This window comes from Ursus maritimus, unplaced genomic scaffold (assembly GCF_017311325.1).
Source record: "Ursus maritimus isolate PB19 unplaced genomic scaffold, ASM1731132v1 scaffold_2, whole genome shotgun sequence".
In the NCBI taxonomy this organism is placed as follows: domain Eukaryota; kingdom Metazoa; phylum Chordata; class Mammalia; order Carnivora; family Ursidae; genus Ursus; species Ursus maritimus.
Window position 1 is genome coordinate 102,986,870 of NW_024424452.1, and position 24,922 is coordinate 103,011,791.

At 48.4% G+C, this 24,922-nt stretch overlaps 2 protein-coding genes across 2 annotated transcripts in view; both read left to right on the forward strand.

The window, feature by feature from the left end:
- The window catches only part of ATP2B4 (ATPase plasma membrane Ca2+ transporting 4), a 98,174-nt gene extending 97,022 nt beyond the window's left edge, over nt 1-1,152 (forward strand). Inside the window, exon 22 of the transcript XR_566951.2 lies at nt 396-1,152. The gene's annotated coding sequence lies outside the window, so the exon portion shown is untranslated. The remainder of the gene's footprint in view (nt 1-395) is intronic.
- A 5,427-nt stretch (nt 1,153-6,579) lies between these two features.
- Nucleotides 6,580-15,416, forward strand: LAX1 (lymphocyte transmembrane adaptor 1). Its single transcript, XM_008685150.2, has 6 exons — nt 6,580-6,746; nt 6,969-7,150; nt 10,012-10,124; nt 10,350-10,460; nt 11,029-11,114; nt 12,853-15,416. Exons 2-6 carry the CDS (start codon nt 7,056-7,058, stop codon nt 13,645-13,647), a joined length of 1,200 nt encoding a protein of 399 aa, XP_008683372.1. The 5' UTR covers nt 6,580-6,746; nt 6,969-7,055; the 3' UTR covers nt 13,648-15,416.
- The last annotated feature ends 9,506 nt before the right edge of the window (nt 15,417-24,922 follow it).

Here is a 24,922-nt window from a genome sequence, read left to right on the forward strand (position 1 = left end):
AAAACGTCCCCGAAAGAGGAAGCGAAGCCAGGGACGTCAGGGCCAGGACCAGCAATGGCCTTCAGCACCCGTAAGGGAGAGAATAAATACAGCCGTGATAATCCCAAACCCTTCCTGTGAGTCAAGAATCCCCCCATCTTCCCTACCTAACCTTAGGAACTGAAAGGGGAGGCAGAGTAAGATCGCGAAGTGTGGCCGCCCAGGAGGCGGGAGACCCGCGTCCCAAACCTTGCCTGCCGAGTGGCTTGATTTTCCATCTCCACAAGGAGACAGTTGTAGTCCATCAATGATTTTCAGATTACACTTAAAGACCCGAAAGGGATTCCTTAGAGATGATTCAGAGCCCACAGGTGTTCAACAAAAGTAGCTGAAAAAAAAATGTATTTGGCTTATAGGTCAGCGGTAGCTTTGAAAAAAATGCCTTCAAGGTCCTGTGAACTCCTCCTGTCTGAGGTTCCCGCCGGCTCCGAAATGATCCAAACGTGGGTGACACCATAACAACAAGAGTTGTGTGATTACATACACAAACAAGCCGAATCTGGATCCTGTCTTGGTGGTTTTCCCGTTATAATCACCAACGTAAGCGCAGACACAATTGAGTAACACTTAGTGCTTGTAGTCCGTCCGTCCTGCTAAGATTGTTACCTAGTGATTCACCTTCGGAATTTGTTGTGAAAAGAGCAGTGGTCTGGAGATCCAGATTGCCACCCAGTGGAACGGCATAAAATTACAAGCAAGCTGGCTCCTTTAAGCGCTGGTGGAGAGTGCTGGCCTGGGAACTGGAAGACCTAGGTTACGACCCTGACCCTGCTACTAATTTGTTGTGTGACCTAAGGGTCTCCCCAACTCCGACACTCTTCCCATTCTCAGTCTAGTGTCTAAAATTGCTGTTAATAACCATTGGAGAATGCCTAAGTGGCATTTTGCTTTCATGGCTTTATCTCCCCTGGAATGTGGCATTATCGTGTGTGCTTTGGACACGAGCGCATACCGGGACGTGCGCGGGCAGGCTCGGCCACTTACACCTGCAACAAAGACAAATTGCTCCACAGCCCTTAAAGCACAAGAAATCTGTTTCTTGGGGCGCCTGGGTGGCTCAGCCGTTAAGTGTCTGCCTTCGGCTCAGGTCATGGTCCCAGGGTCCTGGGATCGAGCCTTGTATCGGGCTCCCTGCTCAGCGGGATGCCTGCTTCTCCTCCCACTCCCCCTGCTTCTGTTCCCTCTCTCGCTGTCTCTCTCTCTCTGTCAGATAAATAAATAAAATCTTTAAAAAAAAATCTGTTTCTTTTCTAAATCCAATAAAATCTAGCACCGAACTAGCTCGCAACCCACCGCAGTCTGCAAGAGGCCTTGCGGTTGTTTTTACGGTGTCATCTCCTCCCCTTGGATATTGGTCCGCTCGTCACTCAGCAAGCATGACGTGAGCCAGGCACTGTGGTAGGCACTGGGGATGCAGCAGGGAGTGAAACCAAGTCCCTGCCCTCTTTGAATTTGGTCTCATGGAGGAGAGACGAAATGAAGAAGTAAATACGGAGCATGGCAAATGGTGACAAGGACCAGGGAGAAAGGTAAAGTGTAAGGGAAATAGGGAGCACGGGGCATGAGGGTTGCTCTTTTGTTGATTTTATTTAATCTAGAGAAAGAGAGAGAGAGAGGCAGAGGGAGAGGGGGAGAATCCCAAGCAGACTCCCCATGGAGCGCGGAGCCTGAAACGGGGTTCGATCCCACGACCCGTGAGATCATGAGCTGAGCCGAAACCAAGAGTCAGGCACTCACCTGACTGAGCCACCTGGGCGCCCCAAGGGCTGCTCTTTTGTAGAGAAGACCTCTGTGATGAGCAGAAGTTTGTGAAGGTATGTGAAGGGAGTCAGAGAGTGAGCTAGATAAACATGGGGAGGGAAAAGATTCCAGGCAAAGGGCCCAGCAAGTGCCAAGGTCCTGAGGCAGGATACCGCGGTGTGTTGAGGATGGACGGGGAAGGCAGGAGTCGGAAGTGGGTGACGAAGTGGGGAAGCGAAGGAGGGAAGTGCAGACGTGGAGCTGGGAGCCAGGCAGAGCCTGTAAGCCATCGCGACGTTGGCCGGCATGAAGTGGGAAGCCACCGGAAGGTGTTCACTGAGGAGTGCAGTGATCGGTGTTACAGTTTAAGGGACTATCGCGTGGCTGCCATCTAGGGGAAAACGGAGGGACAACATAGGTGTGACGAGCCTGTGTGCCTTACACATGTGGGCCCAGCTTAATACAGAAGGACACAGGTAAGTCCGAGCCCTCTGTCACGCTGGTGTCCTACGACACACAGAAAAGTGAAAAGAAAATGCTTGTTCCAAAAACATTCAGATCTATTGCTTGAGTTCAGTGACCGAGCTCAGTAACGCCCTGGCTGATGAAGCAATCGAAATGACATTCTACTCCCTCACACGAGAAGGGAACAAAGAAAACCCTCTTGACCTGTGCCCTTCCTGTCCCAGCCTCCCACGCCTACTGCCACCCTCGCTGTCTGGTCCCCAGGCGGGCCCTCAGCCCTCAGGCCTCCTCTGAGATACGCTGCGCCTGCGTCTGATGCCTGATGTGACTGCCCCCCTACCCCGTGCTGCCGAGGAGTCGCCTCCTTCCTGCCCAGAGCCCCAGGGTCAGAGCCCCTCTGCCGGGATGGGCTGGCTGAGGGGAACCAGGGCGCTCACAGCCCTGGGGCTGCGGGGAGACTCGGGGCTGTCAGCAGACACTTGCTCATCCGGACGTGCCTTACAGCTCGCTCGGTCCCAAGGCTCTGTGGCTGCCAGGACTTGAGGGGGGGCTGCCAAACACAGAACTCCAGAAGGACCGAGGAGGCAGGGCCTGCCCTGCTCTCAGGACACCAGACGTCAGGAAAGGCTCCTCTTGCCTGTCAGCAATGCCAACCCACCTCTTCCATGAGGGCCTAGCCTAAGTGGGGGACAAAGTATCCCCTAGGTGGCTCATAGGCCTTGCTTTCAAATTTTCCTCTCGCTCCTCGAGGGCCTCGGGCAGAGCGGGGGCAGGGAGCAGAGAAATCTTTCCATACTTTCTAAGTCTTGTTGTCCTAACCCCGCTCTCTCTCAACTTTAACTTAAAAGGAAAGTATTTGCTGCCTTTGTTCTCGGTTTCAGACTTGCCTGGACTGGAGAAGGCCTCCAGCCCAGAAGCAAGTGAGCAAGGAGGGCGGAGGACTGCCACCGTCAAGGCTCCAGCCGCCACCTGGCTGAAGTTGTCTCAGCCTCCCCACCTTCAAGGACAAAGCCTGGCTGGACTTGTCTTTCACACAGGACAACGTTGGCATGTTTCAGCCCAGAAATACAAAAAGCCACCATTAACCCCTTCCTGGGGCAAAGGAGACCCAACTCATGAGCCAGGTCGCCCTTCCTGCAAGGGGCTGTGGGGGCTGAACCGGGCTTGTCTCTTTCCTTCCAGGCTGAGCACGCAGCAGGAGAAAATACTAGACGCCCATTTCTTTCTCAGTAGCTCCCCCTGTTACACTTAGGTCATCAATTCACAGCAGCAGTAAGTCCCTCAGAGCACCTCTCGCAGGGCCCGCTGGGTTCTGATGGTCAGACGCTGCGCCAGATGCCGCGGACACAATAAATCAAGATTTTTTTTTTTTTTTTTTGAGAGAGAGAGAGAGGGAGAGGGAGAAGCCGACTCCCCACCGAGTGGGAGTCCGACGCGGGACCCGATCCCAGGCCCCCGAGATCATGACCCCGAGATCACGACCCGAGCAGAAGGCAGACGCCTAACTGACTGAGCCACGGAGGCGCCCCTAGAGATGTAATCAATAAAACAGAGTCAGTGCCCCGGAGGGGTTCAAAGTCTACTCGAGGAGCTAGGCATTTAAACAACGAGTCCCGACAGGCGAGAGGTCGTGCTGCGTGCCATGGGGACGCAGGAGAGTCCTCACAGAGGTGGTGACACTTAACGGCCTATTTTTTAAATCACATCTTTTAATAAAAATGACACCTAATCTTGATAATAATTAAAGCAATAGAAGTCCAAAGAAGAAAACAAAATACCTCAAGCCCTACAACCTGGAAACAACCAGTATAAACTCTTCAAATGGATTTTATTGGAATTTTACGAGAGAGAGAGAGAGAGAGAGAGAGAGAGGAACTGCTGTCACAGTGAAGGAACCAGACCAAAGGCCCGGAGCGTGGAAGTGACAGGAGCCGGGCGTGCACGGAGTACAGAGCGGCGGCAAGGGGGAGCCGGGGGGCGCTCGGCCTGGCATGCGGGCCAGACCGCAGGGCACATGGACAAAGCCAGGCGGCCTCGCGTCCGGCCGTAGGAGACTTCCCAGAAATCCGCACTTAAGGAATAAAGGAACACACGGCAGGAAGGCAAGCTGAGCATCCAGAGAGGAAGAGAGAAAGGCCAAAGGGGCAGGCAGTCCATTAAGTATAAAGAGCTGAGCCCCACGCATAATGAGATAATCACATAATAACAGCCCCACTTAATGAGCTTGCGTATGCCACGTCCTCAGATGAGCACTTTTCATCGTGAGCCCGATTAATTTTCACAACAGCATTACCTAAGTAGTAGTATCGCTATTTTACACCCAAGGACACACCCAGAAAGACGAGAGGACCTGTCCGAGATAACCCAAGCCGACCTTTAGGATCTGAACTTGTGTTGATACTCTTCACACAGTCCTTCTGTCCTTCCAGAGGATTCCGAAAGGTTTTTAGTATTAACAACATCACTGAGTTAGCGCAGAGCCCGTCCCCTTCGAGAGGTTTGGCTGACTGGGATGCGTAAGTTGTCTGTTTAAAGCCAATCTTGATACCTTTTTTTTTTTTAAAGTAGGCTCCATGCCAGGCTTGAACTCATGACCCTGAGATCAAGACCTGAGCCGATATCAAGAGTCAGACGGTTAACCGACTGAGCCACCCAGGCGCCCCTCATCTTAATACTTTAGGATCACGTGGCATATTCAACCCTGAAATCATTCAAAGTGGTTAAAGGGAAACACCAGAGCAATCGGGTTTAACACATACATCCTACTTCCCAGGAATGAGTAGTTTTCTTCCATTGTCAGGATGAATAATTTCACACACCGATTTTGTGTTTGTTGGTTTGGTTGGTCGTGGCAGGCCCAGGAGGGAAAAGAGAGCAGGTGGCGGGACTCAGCCTCGTCTGGAAAGCTGGAGCTTGTCCGCAGGGCCTCCTTGCAGAAGACTGTGTCCCTCAAGTGTGGGGGGAGGAGGGAGTCAGGAGACCGGAGGGAAGATTAGTCTGACTCAAGCACTCCGGGTAGATAAGAGAAGCGAGGTCTTAAGATGATCACATAGGAGAATTTCTTTAAAAAAAAAAAAAAAAAAAAAAAATTTTTTTTTTTTTTAAGTAGCTGTCAGGGTTCTGAGGTTTGGTTCTCTTGGCCCTTCTCTTTGTACCACCTTCCAAGTTCCCAGTTCACACACAGCCTTCTGCTGGCTTCCGTGGCTCAGGACAAGCCTGGAGAGCCTCGCTCTCGCTCTCTCTCCCCCACTAGTCCCAGCCACGGGGGCCGTGGAGCCAAGGATCTTCTTCTCCTGAGTCCTAGTTCTACTCAGACCCGTTCCAAAGGACAAGCGAGCAGAGACCCAGGTTCCCGCTCTCGAACCAGCCGTCTCTGAGCCACTTCTGCTTCCCGCCAGGTAAGGCCACGTGGAGGGAGGGCAGCAAGGGCTTGGAAGGCAGAGCTCCGGGGAGAGCTCCGGCAGCAGCAGCCCCTCTCCCCTGGGGGCCCTGTGAGAGGCCGGATGCGAGGGGCAGGGGTGGACAGCCCGCGAAAGCGGGGGCCTTGGTGTCCCCGGGAAGAGATGGGAGAGAGGCAGGTGCTGAGGCACTGGCTGCCTTCTGTGCCAGCCCTGCTGAGTCCGTTTCCTTGGGGAAAGCCAGGTCAGAGGCCCTTCACAGCCCCATGAAGGTCTTCGTGAGCCCTTCTCTTCGGACCTCTCCCGAGATGCAAAGAGTTTCAGGAGATTGGTGAGGGAAAGAGAAGGGAGCTAGAAACAAATTTTGAACAGTCGTCGAAGTTTGGGACACTTTGGGTAGACACGGGGAGTGAGGTCTCCGGCCTCTGAGACAGGAGCACAGCAATCGGGACGGGGACGGGCCTCCAGAAGAGTCCTGCGAGAGACAGCCAGCAGCCAGGGGCCGGGGAGGGCCGGGCTGCAGGAAGGAATGGCCTCCAGGGCCCCTGCTGCCCCAGCATCGGCTTCATTCTTTCTGACCGTCATTCCCAGGGATTCTCCAAGTGTGTGACACACACCAGCTTTGTCGAAATCACCCGGGAAGTGTCAGTGAAAACAGCCTGTCCCCCTGACTCAGAAACCCAGAGAAACCACCATGAATCCCCCACCACCTCGTCCCATCTTTAGTCACACTCCCTATAGACCACAGCGCTCCCGGCCAGCCCGGGGAACGGGGGTGCAGACATGTTTTCTTCTATCTTATTATAGCTGAGCAGCGTTTCCTGGGCCCCATGCTTCATTAGCACATCGGTGGTGTCGTTTCCTGTGACGACTCTCTGTTTCCATTCTGGCAAATGTTTGCTCTTTGCTGTCTGCTTTGGGGGTTGGGGGAGGATGAGCTTCTCACGGAGTCTCTCTCGGGCCTCTTGGCAGTTTCCCCTCTACACCCCTCACACTTCCACCAGAAGGCTGAGAGCAGAGCGTCTCCCTGCGCCGCCTCTCTTGGGGAGCACGGCAGCCGGCTGAGCTCTCGCCTCCCGCGGTGGGCACTGCAGCCACATCCAGGTAGAACCAAACCTGTTGCCATGTTTGGGGTCAACGCAGCCTGACATTTCACCGGGAGAGGCCAGGTAGATGCAAGGTTGGGGGGAAAGAAAGTTCTAGGAAGATTGGAAAACATGGAGATGAGGGAGATTTCTATCAGTCTTTTCTACTTAAAAAAGTGGCTATGATGGTATGTAAAACACAAACGAATTTTGCCTTTTCTCCCGGGGAATGGCAACTTAGGAAGAGCCAGGAGAAGTGGCCACGTGTGTTAGCTGTTGATAATTAAGAGAAGGCTTAGGAGGAGAAGCTGAAGCCAGAGAGGTTGCCATGACAACGGATGTGATCACCCCGACCCTTTCAGAAATCAGAGGGAGGACCTCGGAGGCCAGGACTCTGCAGGTAACTGACGGCAGCCTGGACAGGTAAGTGACTGGAGGTGGTGAGCTCCACCCTCCCCTGATTTAGACAGACAGCCCTGGCAGACCCTGGGGGTTTCTACCCCAGCAGCGCTCCTAGCCCTCACAACCACGCTCAGGTCCACTGAGACCGTCAAACTCTAGGCTTAGAGAAGCTTGCTCAGGACTGCTGGGAGGAAAGGAATAGGTATTGAAGAGAAAAGCGAGTTGCAGGGGGAGAGAGAAAGCTGTGTTAACACAGGATTTCCTTAGACCTCGCTGTCTGGCCTGGTTGGATTTCTCACCTCCCAGAGGCCCTATCACTGTCCTCAATCCTTTCTGTCTCAAGTCCCAACGACCACTCTCCCCACCCCACCCCCCAAAAAACGAGGTCCCACCATGATGGAAACAAAAGACCCATTTTTTTTTCAACGATATGTTTCCAGGTCCTAAAAACTTTCCGTGAGTGGAAAATGCAATTATAGATGTGATAAAAATATGTCTTTAGGATATAAAATCTCACAGAACTAATCGTGGCTATACATTTTATTGCTAAAATTTCCAGGATCATACTGACGAAAATAAAAAGTCCAACAGCAGTTGAAGCTTCAGTAACACTTGTAGGTATGAATCTCAGTGCCGTGATAACAGTGCAACTCAGCGATAATAAATTTAAAGTCACTGTCGTTTAGGGAAATAAATGTGATTACCATGACAAACAAATATATGTCACCTGCAGCTGGACAGGAGCAGTGATGGGGAATGAATTCATAAAGCTATCAGAACCCTGGAGCCCCCTGAAATATCTACTTCTGTGTTCATTCATGTTTATTAATTCACTCATTCATTCAACACTATTCATCCTGCCCTTGCTAAGTGCCAGGCACTGTTCCAGGCACCAGATAAACAGAATAGACAAGTCCACGGCTTCCTGGAGCTCACAGTCAAGTGGGAAAGTCCGATATGAACAGACAAACAAATGGATGTATAATGTAATGTCAATCCATCTGAAGTGTGTGAAGAAAAACCAGAACAGAGCTACTGAGCAGGTGACATTTCCGAAGAGACCTGAGGGAAATGCGGGACTGAGCTACAAAGACACCCGGGAGAGGGAGCTGCTTGCGGAGGCAGGCCTGTGCTGTTCATGCACTGGCCAGGAGTCCTGTCTGTCGAAGTCAGAAGGAAAATGGTGGGAAATGAGGTCAAGATGGTAGGCTGAGGGGCACCTGGGTGGCTCAGGCAGTTGAGCATCTGGCTCTTGATTTTGGCTCAGTCACGATCTCAGGGTCGTGGGATCGAGCCCCGTGTCGGTTCCGCCTGCCTCAGCATGGGGTCTGCTCTCCCACTCCCTCTGCACTCTCTCTCTCTCTCAAATAAATAAATTAAATTAATCTTTTAAAAAAGCAGAAGGAGGAGGCAGAGGCCAGAGCCCAAAGCACCATGATGTCCTCACTGGGTAGGGACAGTGGTTGTTATCCCGAGTGTGATCAGTCACGCGGGTCACAAGAAGAGAGGGGACATGATCTGGTTTGCTGTTAAGAGGATCACGCTGGCTCCTGTGTGAAGACAGGCTATTGGGGTCAAGAATGAAAGCAAGGGGCGCCTGGGTGGCTCAGCCGTTAAGAGTCTGCCTTCAGCTCAGGTCATGATCCCGGGGTCTTGGGATCGAGTCCCGCATCAGGCTCCCTGCTTGGCAGGAAGCCTGCTTCTCCCTCTCACACTCCCCTTTCTCACTGTCTCTCTCTGTCAAATAAATCAATAAAACCTTAAAAAAAAAGTGAAAGTAAGGCAACTATCAGGGAGGTTATTGCAAAGGTCCATGTGGAACACACGGTGGCTCGATGGGGGGAAGGGGGTTGGCAGTGGAAGAGCGAGAGGTGATTGAGTTTGGGAAAGATGCCCAGGGTGGAGCACACGGAATCTGCTGGTTGACTGGAAGTGAGGTGTGAAAGAAACGGAGCAGTCAAGGATGGCTCCAAGTTTTCTGCCTGAACCACTAGATGATGGGAGACACCAGAGGAGAAGCAGGCTTCTGGGAGAAGAACAGGCATTCTGTTTCAGACATACTTGGTTTGAGATGTCCATTGGGCAGCCTAGCAGAAATGTCCGGTATAAATTGGGTAAACATGCCTAGGACTCACGAGGACAAAAGTCTTCCCTGGTAGCTGATCTGGTTTCTAATATTTAGGTCTGCTAATATTTAGATTCCTGCTGTAACCTCCATTGGCTACTTCTTGGCACGGTAGGCAAAGCCGAGCAGTAACCCCAGCCCCGTCAGGGCGTCCCAAACAGCAGGAACTCAGCCCCGCATTTGCATTGGTTACAGGCCAGCTCCCCAAGTCGGTCCATGGGGGTTGCTCAAATGTCACCGAGCAGCTCCCTCATTGTACCTCCTTCCACACAAGACAGGACGCCCAGGAGGAGGGAATGAGGGCAAGTAAGGGCAGGCGAAGCCGCTTTTGCAAGTTTGGAGGACAGGGTGTGGTAGAAAGAGCGTGATCTTTGGACCCCAACAGACCTAGACCCACATTCCACCTTGGCTGCTTTCTACCTGGCGATCTTTGATCTGCTACTCTGCCTTGCGGAGTCTAACCTCAGGTTTCTGGCCCCAAGGAGAGATGCGATTGTTGTAAAGAAGAAATGAGCGTCACACCCGTGCAAAGGCATGGCATCCAGTAGGCATTCAAAAGGGATAGCGGCCTTCTCCTGTGTCCGATTTCCTCTGTCCACAAAGAAGAGCCTCTCTTCAGCCACACAGCCCACCCCCCTCAGCTTTCCCTCACCCGGCTCCCATCCCAAGTCCAGGTGCTCCCATTCCTGCAGGAAGCCTCTTCTCCAACCTCCCCAACCTCCTAGAGCCCAGGCATGGCACTTGTTTTTCCTCACAGAGAGAAAGACCAGAGCAACGCCATCTTTTCTGGGTTTGCGGGATTCCTTGCCATCCTCCTGACCACTGTGATTTTCTACAGCCTGTGGAGCTGGAGTAAATGGAAGAAGCAGCGTGAGTCCCTGGGACATTCATGCCCACCCCCACGCCCATTCCTTCCTTCTGCTTCTGTGTACCAAGGCTTCTAGCTCAAAGGAATTGGGCAAGTGTGAAAATGTATTTTTTTATGATCCATAGTGAGGGTGGGGAATATTTTCAGGGACCATCTCATCCCCAGGGGCCCCCACATTCTATAACACTGGTCTTGCCGTGATCCCCATCTCTCTCATTGCCTTGCAGGACAAGTTCCTTACTTCCGAGTTACCGTCTTGCCCTTGCTGTCTCTGTCTGGACCCAGACAAGGCGCCAAAAACATTTATGACTCCTTGCCCCAGAGGCAAGAAGTGCTGGGTAGGTTTTTCTTTCTAATCCATGGCTCACAGATGTTACTGAACTTCTGTGCCCAGAACGTACCTCTCACCACCCAGAGGCAGCTCTCTTCAAACACTCAGGCCTTTCTGCCCTTCAGGGAGCATAGGGGAGGATGAGCTTGACAGAAGCAGGATGTAACTCCACTGGGGGCCTAGAGAGCTCCAAAAAGGGAGCTGGGTGTCCTTTGGGTTTGGGGCTTTGTTTTGTCTTGATATGAAATTAGTGAAAGACAGATGGACCTGTCTAGGGATGGGGGAGCCATACAGGAGGAGAACATGGCCTCCAGCATTACAGGTGGAGAAGGCTTGCTCCAGGAGCAACCGACCCCTGGGCTGGCTAGTGCCCTCCAGTCCTTGCTAGAGACTGAGGACAGTTCCAGGACTCAGAGCACGTCGTTCCCCCTCGCTCCGACCTTCTCGCCACAGCACACCAGCCCCAAATACCCGACAGCACACAGACCCACTTCACCCACAAGGCGGGGACTGTTAGGGCTGAGCGTTCACGGGGCTGGCCTGCTAGCTTCAGGATTTGTTCTCTGTTCTTTCAGGGAGACGTCAGTCGAGGAGTAACCGTATTTTCAGTACCGAGAGCCTCCTCTCCAGAAATTCTGATAGCCTTCCTTCTGAGCCTGTGGTAAGAGTCAAGCGAGGGGACAAGCCCCTTGGGAGAAATGACATGTCTCTGGCAGAACTGAGGTAAACGAGCTCAGGTCGCAGATCTCCTTTCCTGGCAAACAGCATGTCCCCTGGCAGTGGCCCTGTGGCCCTATTAATAAATTGGGAAGACTGGCCTCAGGACCTCCGTTCTGCCCAGGGAGAAAAAGCAAGAAAGGTAGGAACAACTGTTTGGGATTCCGGGCAAGGCAAGCAGGGCACGTGTGTTCAAGGACATGGTGTTAGAACTGAAGTGGATTGTTTTAACAAAGACAGGTCACAGCTTATCCAAATGAGTATTGTTCCCTTCCAAGTAATCACCTCAGGAGAGTATAGGAATATTCCACCAATGCTGTTGGTGCTCAAAACACCCTTACAATCCTGCTTTGGGAATTCCCTCCGGGGCCTATGCAAATTGTTTCAATTATCCTCAATCGCAGGTATATTTGTAAATCCTGGAGCACGATAGCGGGTGTAGAAAACGTTTGCTCAAATGGGGGATATTTTGCCGAGATTAGCGGGGGAGTGCCACGGTGAATAACAATACCCTGTGTGTCTTCGATCTGGCCCTGAAGACAGCCCTCAGGGAGGAGACTCACAACACCGTGGGGCAGAGACCCCAGAGACAGGAAAGGGAGGGCTTGGAAGCTCAGAGGGCCCATCTCCGTAGATAAGTTCTGGAAGAACCAGTCGCTTCGGTCTGTGGTCATTTCAAGAAAACAGTCCTGCTGCGGCTGAGCCCCTCGTTACCCAGAGCTCTAGGCTCACTTAGCATGCAGCCACCTCCCGGTCCTGCTCCCACATGGCCCACCCCTGGGCTCTGCTCTCACCTCTGAGCCTTCCTGGGGGAGCAAGTCCGCTTGGCGGAGAACATGCAGGGAAGACGGAGCTCCGCGGCCAAAGGGAGTTCCAGCGCTCGGTCCCCACCCCATATAAGGCCACGACATGTTTGGCTTGGACTCTGTAGTGTGCGAAGAACATTTCGAACCAGTTGCCAACAGCTAAAAATCTAAAAGATTTCACATTAAAGTCTGGATGTCCAGCTTTTCTTGAAAAGGCAGAAGCTCTGGAAACAGCAGACCGGTATCCCTGAAGGGCCGTGATGGCCTGAGTCTGTAGGTCAGCTGCCCCTTTAATAATAAGAGCAAGGATGTGCTAGCGTTTTCCATGTGCCAGGAACTCTTCCAAACCCTCTACACGTACTCCTACACTTACTCCCCCAGAAAGCATATCATGTAGACATTATGAGTATCCCCATTTCATATGCTAGGGAAGGAAGGCACGAAGAGATCAGGTAACTTGCCCAAACTTTGCGCGCAGAGTAGCGAGGCTGGGATTTGCGCCGAGTCTAAGGCTGAGTCGCTACCTTTGGCCACTGTGCTATATTGCTTCTCCATGGGCTCTGAGGCAGCAGGTGCTCTCCAGTTTATAATACACCCCCCTACAGACTCCCCATTGAACACCCACACTGTGGCCAGAAGCCAGGAGCAACTTATCATCGCATTGACACTGCTGCTTTCTTTACACTTAGCCCACTTTGCTCACACCTGCCTAGGATCTAAAGCTCTGCAGTTAGGGACCCCCGACTTAGAGATTTTCTCCAAGGTGAAGAGCTGAGCGAAGGGGCTATCAGATAGTGGTACTGGGTGGGGAAGTAGAAAGGCTTCGCCCATATTTCTGCTTCCGTCCTGTCACTGGCTTTCTCTTCTTGCTTATAGCCCTCCCAAGCGGGCAATGCCCTGTGGCTGCACAGAGACCATACCCCTGCCAACGGCTACGCAGTGGGCATCTATGACAATGCCGCGGGGCTCCAGATATGTGGGGACCTCTCTCCCTCAGCAAACTATGTCAATGTCAGAGCAGCCAGAGACTGCCTGAGCATTTCTTCAGAGGATTCGAGAGACTACATCAATGTCCCCACAGCAGAGGAGATTGCTAAGGCTCTAGCTTCTACCAACAGCACCCCGGTGAACCTCTTTGCCCTCCCAAGTGCCCAGGAGCTGGAGCTTACTGAGGAAAAAGACAAGGGCTATGGGAATGCCAGTGAGCACACCAGTTTTTGGTCTCCAAAATCTGAGAGTGATGATCCACTCAATGACGACGAAGACTCTTCTGAGACCTCAAATGACTATGTCAATATGGCAGGATTGACCCTTGAGACCGTCCAGAGGAAGCAGCCCTGGATGGCTTTCCAGTGCTACAGAGATTATGAAAATGTCCCTTCAGTACCCACCAATGGAAACCAGCAGCAGGTGGAGGAGGAAGTGACATCCTCAAACACAGACCAGGAAGAAGGCATGACGGATGGTCCAGGCACCCACATCCAATTTGTCATGCAATCAGGGAGGTTCCTGGCTCTAGGGGAACATGTGACCTGTCAGCCGTCTGCGCAGAGTGAGACTAGTCCGATAAAACATGGAGGAGAAATGTCCAATGACACTTCCAGTGACTACGAGAATGTGCTAGCTGTTGAGTCAGGAGACATGGGCAGTGAGCAGGGGCCGGACACATAGCTCCTTCCTGATGAATTAGAACCCAGGCACCCGGAAGGAGGGCTCTGTGGGGTAGTCTATCCCGCAGGATCCATAGCCACCACGGGGTCTGGTGAAGACTGCTGACCATCCTTACATTCCAGTGGGTTCGTTCGGGTACACTACAAAGAGACGGAGACACACAGAAGCTAAGGAACTCACAAAGGCCAATGTCTGAGAAAGCCGGAAAGGGATTCTTCTCAAGCAGGGTGCTGTTAGCTCTCATACCAACCTAAGAATGTTTGCTAAAACTGCCTTATAGGACGGCTAGTGGATTAAAACTGCGATAGTTGCCTCGTGCACAGTGGAAACATGAGGCAGTCTAAAATCATTACCTTGGCGAATACCAGCAGGATGCAAAGCGAAAATATGGATTAGTTTGTAATCCAGGCAGAGGCCAAAGAGAAGGAAGAAGTCAGAGTTGGGGGGGGTGGGCGGGCAGAAGTTTCCAGTTGAAAAAGAGTGTGGACAATCAAATGCTAGAGAAGATGTGGGACACCAGACCGGTCATTCGTTGCAAAGCACAATATCCACTTTGGAAAAGTGTTTGGTGGTTTCTTCTAAACATACGCTTACTATGCAGCCCAGCCATTCCACTCTTGCCTGTTTACCCAAGAGAACTGAAAACCTGTGTTCATACAAAAGCCCATATATGACCATTTATAGCAGCTTTCTTCATAATTGCCAAACTAGAAATAACCCAGATGTCCTTCAACAGGCAAATGGAAAAACAGAACTGTGTATATGCACGTAAAGGGTCATCTATACTCAACAGTAAAAAGGAATGAACTATTGGTTTGTGCAACGACACGGACAAATTTTAAATGCATGTTGCTAAGTGAAAGAAGCTAGACCTAAAACTCTGCATATTGTGTGATTCCATTTATGTGGCATTCTGGAAAAGGCAAAAGTATAGGGGAGGAAAACAGATCAGTGGCTGCAGGTTTAGAGAAAGGGAAGTTTACTACAAAGGAATTTTTAGGTTAGGTGGGTTCTTCTGTACTGCTATTGTGGTGGTAGATACAGGACCCTGTGAATTTGTCAAAACACCAAAAACTATACAGCACAAAGAATGACTTGTATTGTATGTAAATTTTTTTAATTAACCGCACTGTCAGGGGAAGCCATGATGGAATGCAGATTAAGACAAGTAAACCTAACTATATTACAGACGTATGCTCTAACCTCACTGAAGGCGTGGGGGGGAAAGGAGCTGGCCTAATTAACTTTGGAAAACAATGTTTTCACTTGAAACTGCAAAATGAAGACACACACAAAAATGCATAAACACTTTAGTTGGTAAATTCATATTTCAGAGGACTACAGGTTAGCAATTCTGAAACTACTTTAAATGTATACTAAGATTGAACAAATAAGTAAATATAGATAAAGAGGGGCAGGGTTCTCACTGTCAGAAAGGATACAATGAATTCTGTGGTGCTGGATTAGAGCTGGAAGTATAGTTTGAGCTCTTGTTTATTTTAATATATGAATATATATGTATATATATGAATAGATACAGAAATAAATACAGATATGTGCATACATAGGCTAGCAGACATATATTTCTTAGCTCTGTCCATTAGAGGGTCTAGAAGAAATGACACCCTAGAAGTAATGAACCCACTTAGCACCCAGGTCTTGGTTTCTAAATATCATTCTCAGTAGAAGAACCAGACCTCCTTGGAGAAATGGGCAGTTCTAGGGCTGGGTGGGGAAAACACAGGGATGGGGTGCTTGACCGTCTTGCTGATTAAAAAAAAGAAAGAAAGAAAAAGAGAGGAGGGTGGCAGGGGAAGAAAACACAAGAAAATATGAAAGTACGTCTAAAGGAGCCATCCAAAAGAGCTCCCAGGGGCAAAGCTAGAACAAGTTCAGCAAATAATAATAATAATAATAATAATAATAATAATAATAATAATATAAATTTGTAGCTCAAAGAACAAAATAAATATTCTTGAGTCCATACCAATAAGTGAATAAAATGGAGGAAAGGGAGAAATCTTCCTTCCTGATGAATTCTGAATAATAAATATAGAAGAAATGAAGGGGAAAGAAAATCACTACTAGGGGCACCTGGGTGGCTCAGCCGTTAAGCATCTGCCCTCAGCTCAGGTCATGATCCCAGGGTCCTGGGATCGAGCCCCGCATCAGGCTCCCTGCTCGGCGGGAAGCCTGCTTCTCCCTCTCACGCTCCCCTTGCTTGTGTTCCCTCTCTTGCTGTCTCTCTCTCTGTCAAATAAATAAATAAAATGTTAAGAAAAAAAAAAAGATCACTACTAAGATACCACAGAACTGTATGCTAACTGTACTGGAATTAAAATAAAAACTTAATAATAAAAGACACCACAGAATAATTGCCGTGGGCAAGTCCTAATGAATGCTAAAATTAGTGGATGACACTTTAAAGAGAAATAAGATAGTTGCATAGCCTCAAAGATCTGCCCCCAAATATTTATACATTACTGCGATGACTCTAACACATGCCCAGGAATTAGTCAATACTTCCCCCGGAACTTAATTCCCCTCCCCTTCAGGGTGGAGTGTGGGCTGGAATAAGTGACTCTTTTTTCTAACAAATAGAACATGGAAAGGCATGGAGGAAGCAAATTTAGAGTGGAGAAACTTGGCGGAGACCACCCTAACCATGTGATCAAGGTTAACTCCCCAGTAATATGTCAAGTGGTTATAGGATCAAGGAGAAGGGTACTTCACCTCTGTAGCATTCTTCCCCCAAATCCACAAAACCCCATTCTTATCATAGAAAAAATCAGAACATCCAGATTGCATAACATTCTATGAATACCTGACCTGAACTCTTAAAAGTGTTAAAAGTCACGAAAGACAAGGAAACACTAAGAAACTGTCACAGATTGGAAGACACCAAGGAGGCCTGATGACTGAATATAGAGTAATGGTATTTTGGATTGGATCCTGGTACAGAAAAAGGACATTAGTGGGGGGAAAAATAATAGCATTCAAAAAGTCCATATTTTAGTAAATAGTATTACACTGATGTTAGTTTCTTAGTTTTGATCATTATATCATGGTTATGGAAGATGTTAGCATTAGGGGAAGCTGGGTGAGATATATATAGAAATTCTCTCCTACTTTTCATCTCTTCTGTAAATTATTTCCAAATAAAATAATTTTAAAGCGTGGATAAAGTGAAGACATCCAGCTTCATCCCATTTAAAGAAATATGCCTTGTTCCTTCTTCTGCAAAATGGGTATAACATTAAAGCGTATACTAATGTAATTATTCTGGGTATTTGTTTCTCTGAATTGTTTTATTAACATATTTGATCCATCTCCCTATTTTGCCTGTATCATTTTGCCTGCAGGAAAATATATTTAAGTCCTTTGCATTCACCATGGATCTTAGCACAAGGCCCAAGATAAAGGCAGGTTATTGATAATTGATAATTGATGATATGATTTCAGTGCATGTACTTAGGCCATAAAATGTTGAGGGAGGTTTTTTCCTGTCATTCCAGAATCTAGGCTAAGGCCTAAAGCTGGGTATAAAACACCCACATTCTGAACTTAGCATGCCATGAGCTGTTAGGGATCAGCCTAGGGCTTACCGAGAACAGGAAAATTAATCCTACCAAACACTGCCCTCCACCACCCCATGTCCCTGCTCCATGGGCGAGGCCTGAGAGGTGTTGGAGGCTGGCCTTTGAGGGGTATGCTGGTCAGGAAGAGAGGTTCTTTCCTCCTTCACTGTCCCCATCCCTGGGCGGGTGGTAACCACCTCTTTCTGCCGAGTGCCTCGTACCCTTGGGAAAGGAAGAAGACAGTGTTGTCAGAACAGGGGTGGGGGGAGGTGTGAGCAGCGGGCCACCTGCTGTTGGGCCCAGCAACAATAGAAGTATCACCAGGGGAAGGTGACTGGGCCTGGGCCACTCAACAGGGTGCCAGGTAAGGGGCCTCTAGAATGCCTCTGTTGGGTGTAGACCATCTAAGGGTGGCCTCACAAGCACTTGGGTGGATGCTGTAGACTGAACATGTGTGTGCCCCCAAAATTCATGTGTTGAAACCCTGATGTGATGGTATTAGGAGGTGGGGGCCTTTGGGGAGTCATTACATATGAGGCTGGAGCTCTCATGCATGGGACTAGTGTTCCCACAAGAGAGACCCCCAGAAAGATGCCCTGTGCCTTTTGCCACGTGAAGAGACATGGAGAAGACGGCCATCCGTGAACCGGGAAGTAGGCCTCACCAGAAGCCAAATCTGCCGGCCCCTTGATCTCGGGCTTCCCAGCCTCCACAACTGTGAGAAACAAATGTTTGTTTTTTACACCACCCAACCTATGGTTTTTTTTTGTTAGAACAGCCTGAACAGCGTCAGCCAGTGGGCCAAAGGAAGATGGTCCCAGGACCTAATTCTCCCACCCCTGATGACGGTATTGTGGGCAGATTCCTTCAGGGCTGTGGGATTCACCCCACGAGTAACCAGTGTTGAAATTCCTGCCTTGTCACAGGAGGCACGATCATCAGTGCTGACGACCCGTCGGGGCTCTCCAGGGACACAAGGACAAGCCCAGGGAGCGTGGCAACCCTACCTGGTCAAGTAAGGAGCCAGGAGGGTCAGATGCCGGGATGAAGTCCCGAGCAGAGCTGAATCTTACGTACTGGCATGAGAGAATTCTCGCAGCCAGGAGAATGAAAAACGAAGAGATCGAACTGAGCCTTTGTTAGGAGAGCTACCGCCAAGTAAGAAAGGGAAGTTCAACCGACCACAGTCAGGGGGCAGGCCCTGGAAGAAATAAAGCCGGCTCATGGTTACACCCCAATAAGCCAGTTATACTTACATACATTCTCCCAAATTGAGAATGAGTGATACACTGTCCATTGTCCTGTATGAGATAGTAACCTTTCTGTTTATTTGTTATACTGAGATTTTTTTTTTAACAAACAAGTGAATGAAAGACTGTTTATGACTTCATTCGTTCTTTCCCTTTATAGTTTTATTGTTCTCACATTAGTTGCCAGGAAATTTTGAGTTCATTTGAATGCCCAAGCGCAGTAACTGGACATGCCCAAGGGCATCTCCCGAGCCTGACGATGCCAAGTAGGAGGTAATTTTTTCAAGATAAGGATGAGGAAGTAGATATAAAGATAACGAATCCGTTATGATTCCTTAATTAGTTAAATATAGTAAATTAATTATTCAAATTTGTATTATATTGATTGGACCTCATTCAGAACACTGTTCAGTATGAAACAGAGTTTGTTAAGTCTCCTTCCCTCTTTGTAATTCACCCTTTAATGGTGAGCAGAAGACAAGATTTGCCGGCCCTCGGCCCTGCCTCCTCCCTGAGCACTCCCATAGCATCATGGTGCTCTGTTACCACTTCTGGGTTCCCTGTGGGCTGAGGGCCTGTACTGACTCGCAAAAACTTCCAGAAACTCTGACTCTTCAACCAGTTGATAAGCAGGGACTACAGAAAAAAGGCAGTCGTGTTCTAACACAAGTGACCTACCATATCCTCTCTTACTTCCCTTACATCTTTATATTAGTTTTAACTACTCGTGCTGAAAATGGCATAGCAAGAAAGCAAAAATAAGGTAACCCATAATTTGTTTTTTTTTCCTTTCAGTCTTTCCTTCCTCATCAATAAGTTAAAGGTGGAGACTGTTGGCAGAATGTGGTCTTATCAAGAATTGGAGTTAACAATTCTGACTCATCATCTCCTGTCTCCCTCTTACAAGGATCCTTGTGATTACACGGGGCCCACCCAGATAATACAGGATAATCTCATCTCAAAATCCTTAGCTTAATCAAGTTGGAAAGTCCTTTCTACCATGTAAGGTCACATATTCACAGGTTCCAGGGATTAAGACATGAACACATATTGTCCACCACAACTGCATAGCCGATCAGTATCTCTGATGACGCACGAAACTGATAACATCTGAAACGAGTTATAAGACTCAAAGATTCCTGCACACACAGGTACACACACACACACACACCTAGGTTTTAAAAGATGAGAGAGTACAAAGAATGCTGTTGGCCTGGTACATTTGCTGATTTCCTGATAAACGGATTCAGATTATGTACCAGATATAGCATTAATTTAGGGGAAGTACTTCCTTTCCTGGAAGTCACAGCAAACATCAAAGCAGAAGGCAGCCACAGAAAGCCACCAATGCTCTGGGAGGTACCAGGCAGACCCATCAGGGGAGGTCTCCAGTTGGCTAAATGTAGACAAGATTCCTAGGTAACTGGCACTCAGATGCTGAGAATCTCTGACAGAAGCTCAGGTCTGTTCCAGGGGTCCCGCAGATCTCTGACTCTTTATAAGAGGGGAAATCCATTCTTGATGATCCCAGATCAAGACTACGTTTTCAAAGGTATTCTAATTTTGCAGAATCTCGCATGAAAAGAATATGTGTTCAGCTGCTGTTGAGTGGAATGCTCTGAAAATGCCAGTTCAGTCAAGTTGGTTGATAGTGCCGTCCAGGTCATCTTACTGATCCTTACTGATGTTCCTTCTGCGGGTTCTAGCAACTATTCAGAGAGAAGTGTTGAAGTCTCCGAACGTAATTGTTGATTTGTCTATTTATCCTTTCAGTTCTACTCTTTTTGTCTCCATGTATCTTGAAGTCCCGTTGTTAGTTGCATGTACATTTAGGATTGTTAGGTCTTCTTGGTGAATTGACTTCCATCATTACAGGATGTCCCTCTATTCTATGATGTCCCTAATAGTCTTTGTTCTGAAGTGTACTTTATCTGACATTCATGTAACCACTACCCCTTCCTTCCTTCTTTGCTTTCACTTAAAAATGTTCAAAACCTTTTTAGTTTGAAATCATTTTAGACTTATAGGAAAGTTCCAAAGATAATGCAGAGATGTCCCACATACACCTCACCTAACATTCCCTAATGTTAACACCTTGCGTAACTTTGATATGATGATGAAAACAGAGCAACTAACATGGGTACAATATTATTAACCAACTTATACACTTTACTGGGATTTTATCAGCTTTTCACCGATGTCCTTTCTCTGTTCCAGGAAGCATTCCAGGATCCCACAGAACACGTAGTTATACAACTTCTTCATCTCCTCCAATCCATGGCAATTCCTCCCTCTTTTGTGACCTATTATTTCTTCTAACATTTTTCTGCATCAGTCTGTCTCTTCTCTTCTTTGGAACTCCAATGGCATAAATATTAGAACTTTCGTGTTTTTAAAGATTTTATTTTTTAAGTGATTTCTACACCCAACATGGGGCTCGAACTTATAACCCCAAGATCAAGAGTTGCACACTCTACCAACCGAGCCCACCAGGCACCCCAATATTTAGAACTTTTGCTATTGTTCCACAGATCTGAGATTCTGTTCTTTTTTCTTCCTGATTGGTTTTCTCTTTGCTCTTTAGGTTGAATATATTCTATTGATCTCTTTCCAGGTTCATTGACTCTCCCTTTCGTCATCTCCATTCTGCTGTTAGCCCATTAAATGAATTTTTAAATTTCATATATTGCATTTTTTCAGTTCTAAAATTTTTCCATTTGGTTATTTATAGTTTCTATTTCTCTGCTGAGAATGTCTCTCTTTCCATTCATTTCAGGCATGTTTACCTTTAGTTCACGAAACACAGTTGCCATCCCTGCTTTAAAGTCTGTGTGGTGGGGGCGCCTGGGTGGCACAGCGGTTAAGCGTCTGCCAGCAGCTCAGGGCATGATCCCGGCGTTATGGGATCAAGCCCCACATCAGGCTCTTCTGCTATGAGCCTGCTTCTTCCTCTCCCACTCCCCCTGCTTGTGTTCCTTCTCTCGCTGGCTGTCTCTATCTCTGTCGAATAAATAAATAAAATCTTTAAAAAATAAAAAAATAAAAATAAATAAAAAATAAAGTCTGTGTGGTAGTTCCAACTTCAGGGTCATTTTGGGTTGGCATTTGTTAATTGTTTCTTGAGAACTACTCACACTTTCTTATTCTTTTTATGTTAAGTAATTTTACATCGTATCCTAGATATTTCTTTTAAGATTTTATTTCTTTCTTTCTTTCTTTCTTTATTTATTTAGTGAAATCAACACCCAACGTGGGGCTCGAACTCACAACCCTGAGATCAAGAGTCCCATGCTCCACAGACTGAGCCAGCCAGGTGCCCCAATCCTAGATATTTTTAATATTGTGTTGTATAAACTCTGGGTACAATTAAAGTCTCCTGAAGAATTTTTATTATTATTATCACAGAAATCAATCAATCCAGGTAAGTTTGAACTGCTAGTGATGCTTCACGTTCTGTGGGTAGTGGTTTCACTGTTAGCTCAGTTCTCAAAGCCTTTGCTGTGCTGGTTTGGGTCTGATCCATTCAAGTACGGGTCGAGTGTGAGCCCATGGTGTGGACGGGCTCCTACACAGAATTAGGTGGCCCTCTGCTTGTTCTCTCCTCCTCATGAGTTCTCCCAGCTTCCAGGCCCTCAGAGCCACCTTTCTGGTGCCTCTGGTCAGATGGGATACCAACTGGAATTTTAATTGCCTGACCTGCCACAGCTCCACAGGGAGGGCCCACCTTCAGGGCAAAGCTGAGAGAGGGAAAAAGAAATGAGGATTATATACATTCTCTTCAGTCCCCTCTTTCTGGTTCTTCTTTCCAGAAAGATGGGGTTTCCACCATAGTTTTAGCCTCTTCTCTCCCCTTGCCCCAAACACACTAATTTTTGCAACTGGTACCTGCCCTCAGTTCAAAGTATGAGAGAAAAGGAAAAATTGGAACACACAAGAAACTTGCCTCTATGTAGCTCACTTCCCTCCACAATTCATCTCCTTTTGTTGATTTTCAAGATCCTCATATACTTGCTTTTTTTTTTTTTCAAGATTTATTTATTTATTTGAGGGGCACCTGGGTGGCTCAGTTGTTAAGCATCTGCCTTTGGCTCAGGGCGTGATCCTGGGGTCCTGGGATCGAGCCCCACATTGGGCTCCCTGCTCTTCTGGGAGCCTGCTTCTTCCTCTCCTGCTCCCCCTGCTTGTGTTCCCTCTCTCACTGGCTGTCTCTCTCTCTCTGTCAAATAAATAAATAAAATCTTTTTTAAAAAAAGATTTATTTATTTATTTGAGAGTGAGCACGGGGAGGGGCAGAGGGAAAGGGAAAGAATCTCAAGTAGACACCCCACTGAGTGTAGAGCCCCACACAGGGCTTGATCCCATAATCCAGAGATCATGACCTGAGCCAAAATCAAGAGTCAGGCACTTAACCAACTGAGCCACCCAGGTTTCCCCTCATTGACTTGCGTTTTAGGTTGTGTCCAGAGTGTTCAGTTGTAATCCACAGGAGACAGTGGCTGGAGTGGGCTTATTCCCTCTTGGACAGAACCAGAAGCCTCACTTCTCTTATTTTTATGTGGAATTATTTGATTAAAAAGAAAACAGTTGGCTCGTTCAGCCTGATGCAGAGTCCATCCTGGAAACTCTTACATCTTCTGTCAGATATCATTTCTCCCAGGATGAAAGCAGTTTGGATAATATTCTTTGAAATGTGATGGTTGGGATGTTACACAGAGAGGTTGAGAACCACCGATCTGAAAAGCTATAGTTGATCTTTCGTTCTGGCCACTCCGTAACCAGGCGGCAGCAGAACATCAGCAGAAATGCAGTTGGCCACCTCATTGGGCCAGGGTTGATTTTTTTTTTTTAATGCTATTCTCAACAGGCTTAGCCTCTTAATTGATTAGAAACTTATAAATTTCTGCTATCCCCTGTTTTCTGTGTCTTTTTTTTTAAGATTTTATTTATTTTTTTGAGAGAGAGAGAGAGAGAGCAAGCATGAGCAGGGGTGGGGGAAAGGCAGAGAGAGAGAGGGAGAAGCAGGCTCCCCATTGAGCAGGGAGCCTGATGCAGGGCTCAGTCCCAGGACTCGGGATCAGGACCTGAGCCAAAGGCAGCCTCGTAACTGACTGAGCCATCCAGGCGCCCCTGTTTTCTGTGTCCTTTTTTTTTTTTTTTTTTTAAGATTATTTATTTGAGAGCAAGTACAAGCAGGCGGAGCGGCAGAGAGAGAGGGAGAAGCAGACTCCCAGCTGAGCAGGGAGTCTGTTGAGGGACTCGATCCCAGGACCCCGGGACCACCACCCAAGCCGAAGGCAGACGCCCAGCCTACTGAGCCATCCAGGTGCCCCTGTTTTCTGGGTCTTAAGACCTATTAGGTTGCATTGTCTGTGTGCCCGGGGCTACCCAGCAATTCATCAAGCACTTGATTCCTTTTCCTGACTCTTCTTCTCTCCAACTTTCACATGTTGGCATCCCAGGGCTGGGATCTGCATGTCTTTCCTCTGGCCTGATTTGCTCCCTAGGTGACCACTTCTCCTTCCATAGAAGGAATGGTGTCTCTGTGGGTTCATGACTCCCCTAAATTCCACACATCCCATCTAATTACCTAGGGGACCGCTCTACCCAGCTCTCTGAGAGTATCTCAAGAGTCGTCTATCTAAAGCAGAGTTCTTAATTCCCCACTTCTAGATGTGGGTCTCCTCCATCTTCCCCATCCCAGTGAATGGCACACCATCTCCTCGGCATCTACTTGCTTGGGCCTCCAACCCAGGAGTCATCCCTGATATCCTCTAAGGCTTGTTTCTGCCTCCAAGCTGCTTCTGCCCACAGCCATTGCCGCCACCAGCAGGTCTCTCCCAGATGGCCTCAAAAGCCCCCTGACTTCTCTCCCTGCTTCCTTTGGGGTTTGCCCATTCTCAGTACATTGTGAGCCCAGCAGCTTCTACGGCAGAAACCACATCACCCTCCTGCTTTGAAGCCCTTAAGTGGCTTCCTTTGGCAACTAGAATAAACCCAGATGTCTTTTCGTGGTTTCAGAGGTGCCACATGACCTGGCCCTGTCTTCATCCTCCTTTCTCACTGTTCTCCCATATGCCCCAGGAGGAAGACTGGGCGCGTCTCTGGTCACAGTGTTTCCAAGAAGGATTGTTCCCTGTGGCCGGTGAGGTGGAGAGGCTGAGTGAGAAGGGGCACAGACAGGGTCTCAGGATTTGCCCACAAGGAGGAATTAGTGACTTCACTTCCTCCATTAGTAAAGTGGGTTGTTCTGAGGAGGATAGATTACGGAGAGTCTGATCCAAGACATCATGGGTCTGAGTTCAAACGATTTTAACTCTGCAGCAATAGTCTATCAGTCATTCTCCAGCCTCAATGTTTATTAGATCGCCCAGAGGGCTTATTAAACCACAGCTGTTCTGATCCATTCAGAGGCATACTTTGCGTTCCTAACAACATTCCAGGTGTTGC

Excerpts from the sequence above, each read along its gene's own strand:
- LAX1 (XM_008685150.2), top strand. The coding sequence starts at position 7,056 with ATGACAACGGATGTGATCACCCCGACCCTTTCAGAAATCAGAGGGAGG. Across the intron at positions 7,151-10,011 it reads ACTGACGGCAGCCTGGACAG|AGAGAAAGACCAGAGCAACG; the intron begins GTAAGTGACTGG and ends TTTTCCTCACAG. Across the intron at positions 10,125-10,349 it reads GAGTAAATGGAAGAAGCAGC|GACAAGTTCCTTACTTCCGA; the intron begins GTGAGTCCCTGG and ends ATTGCCTTGCAG.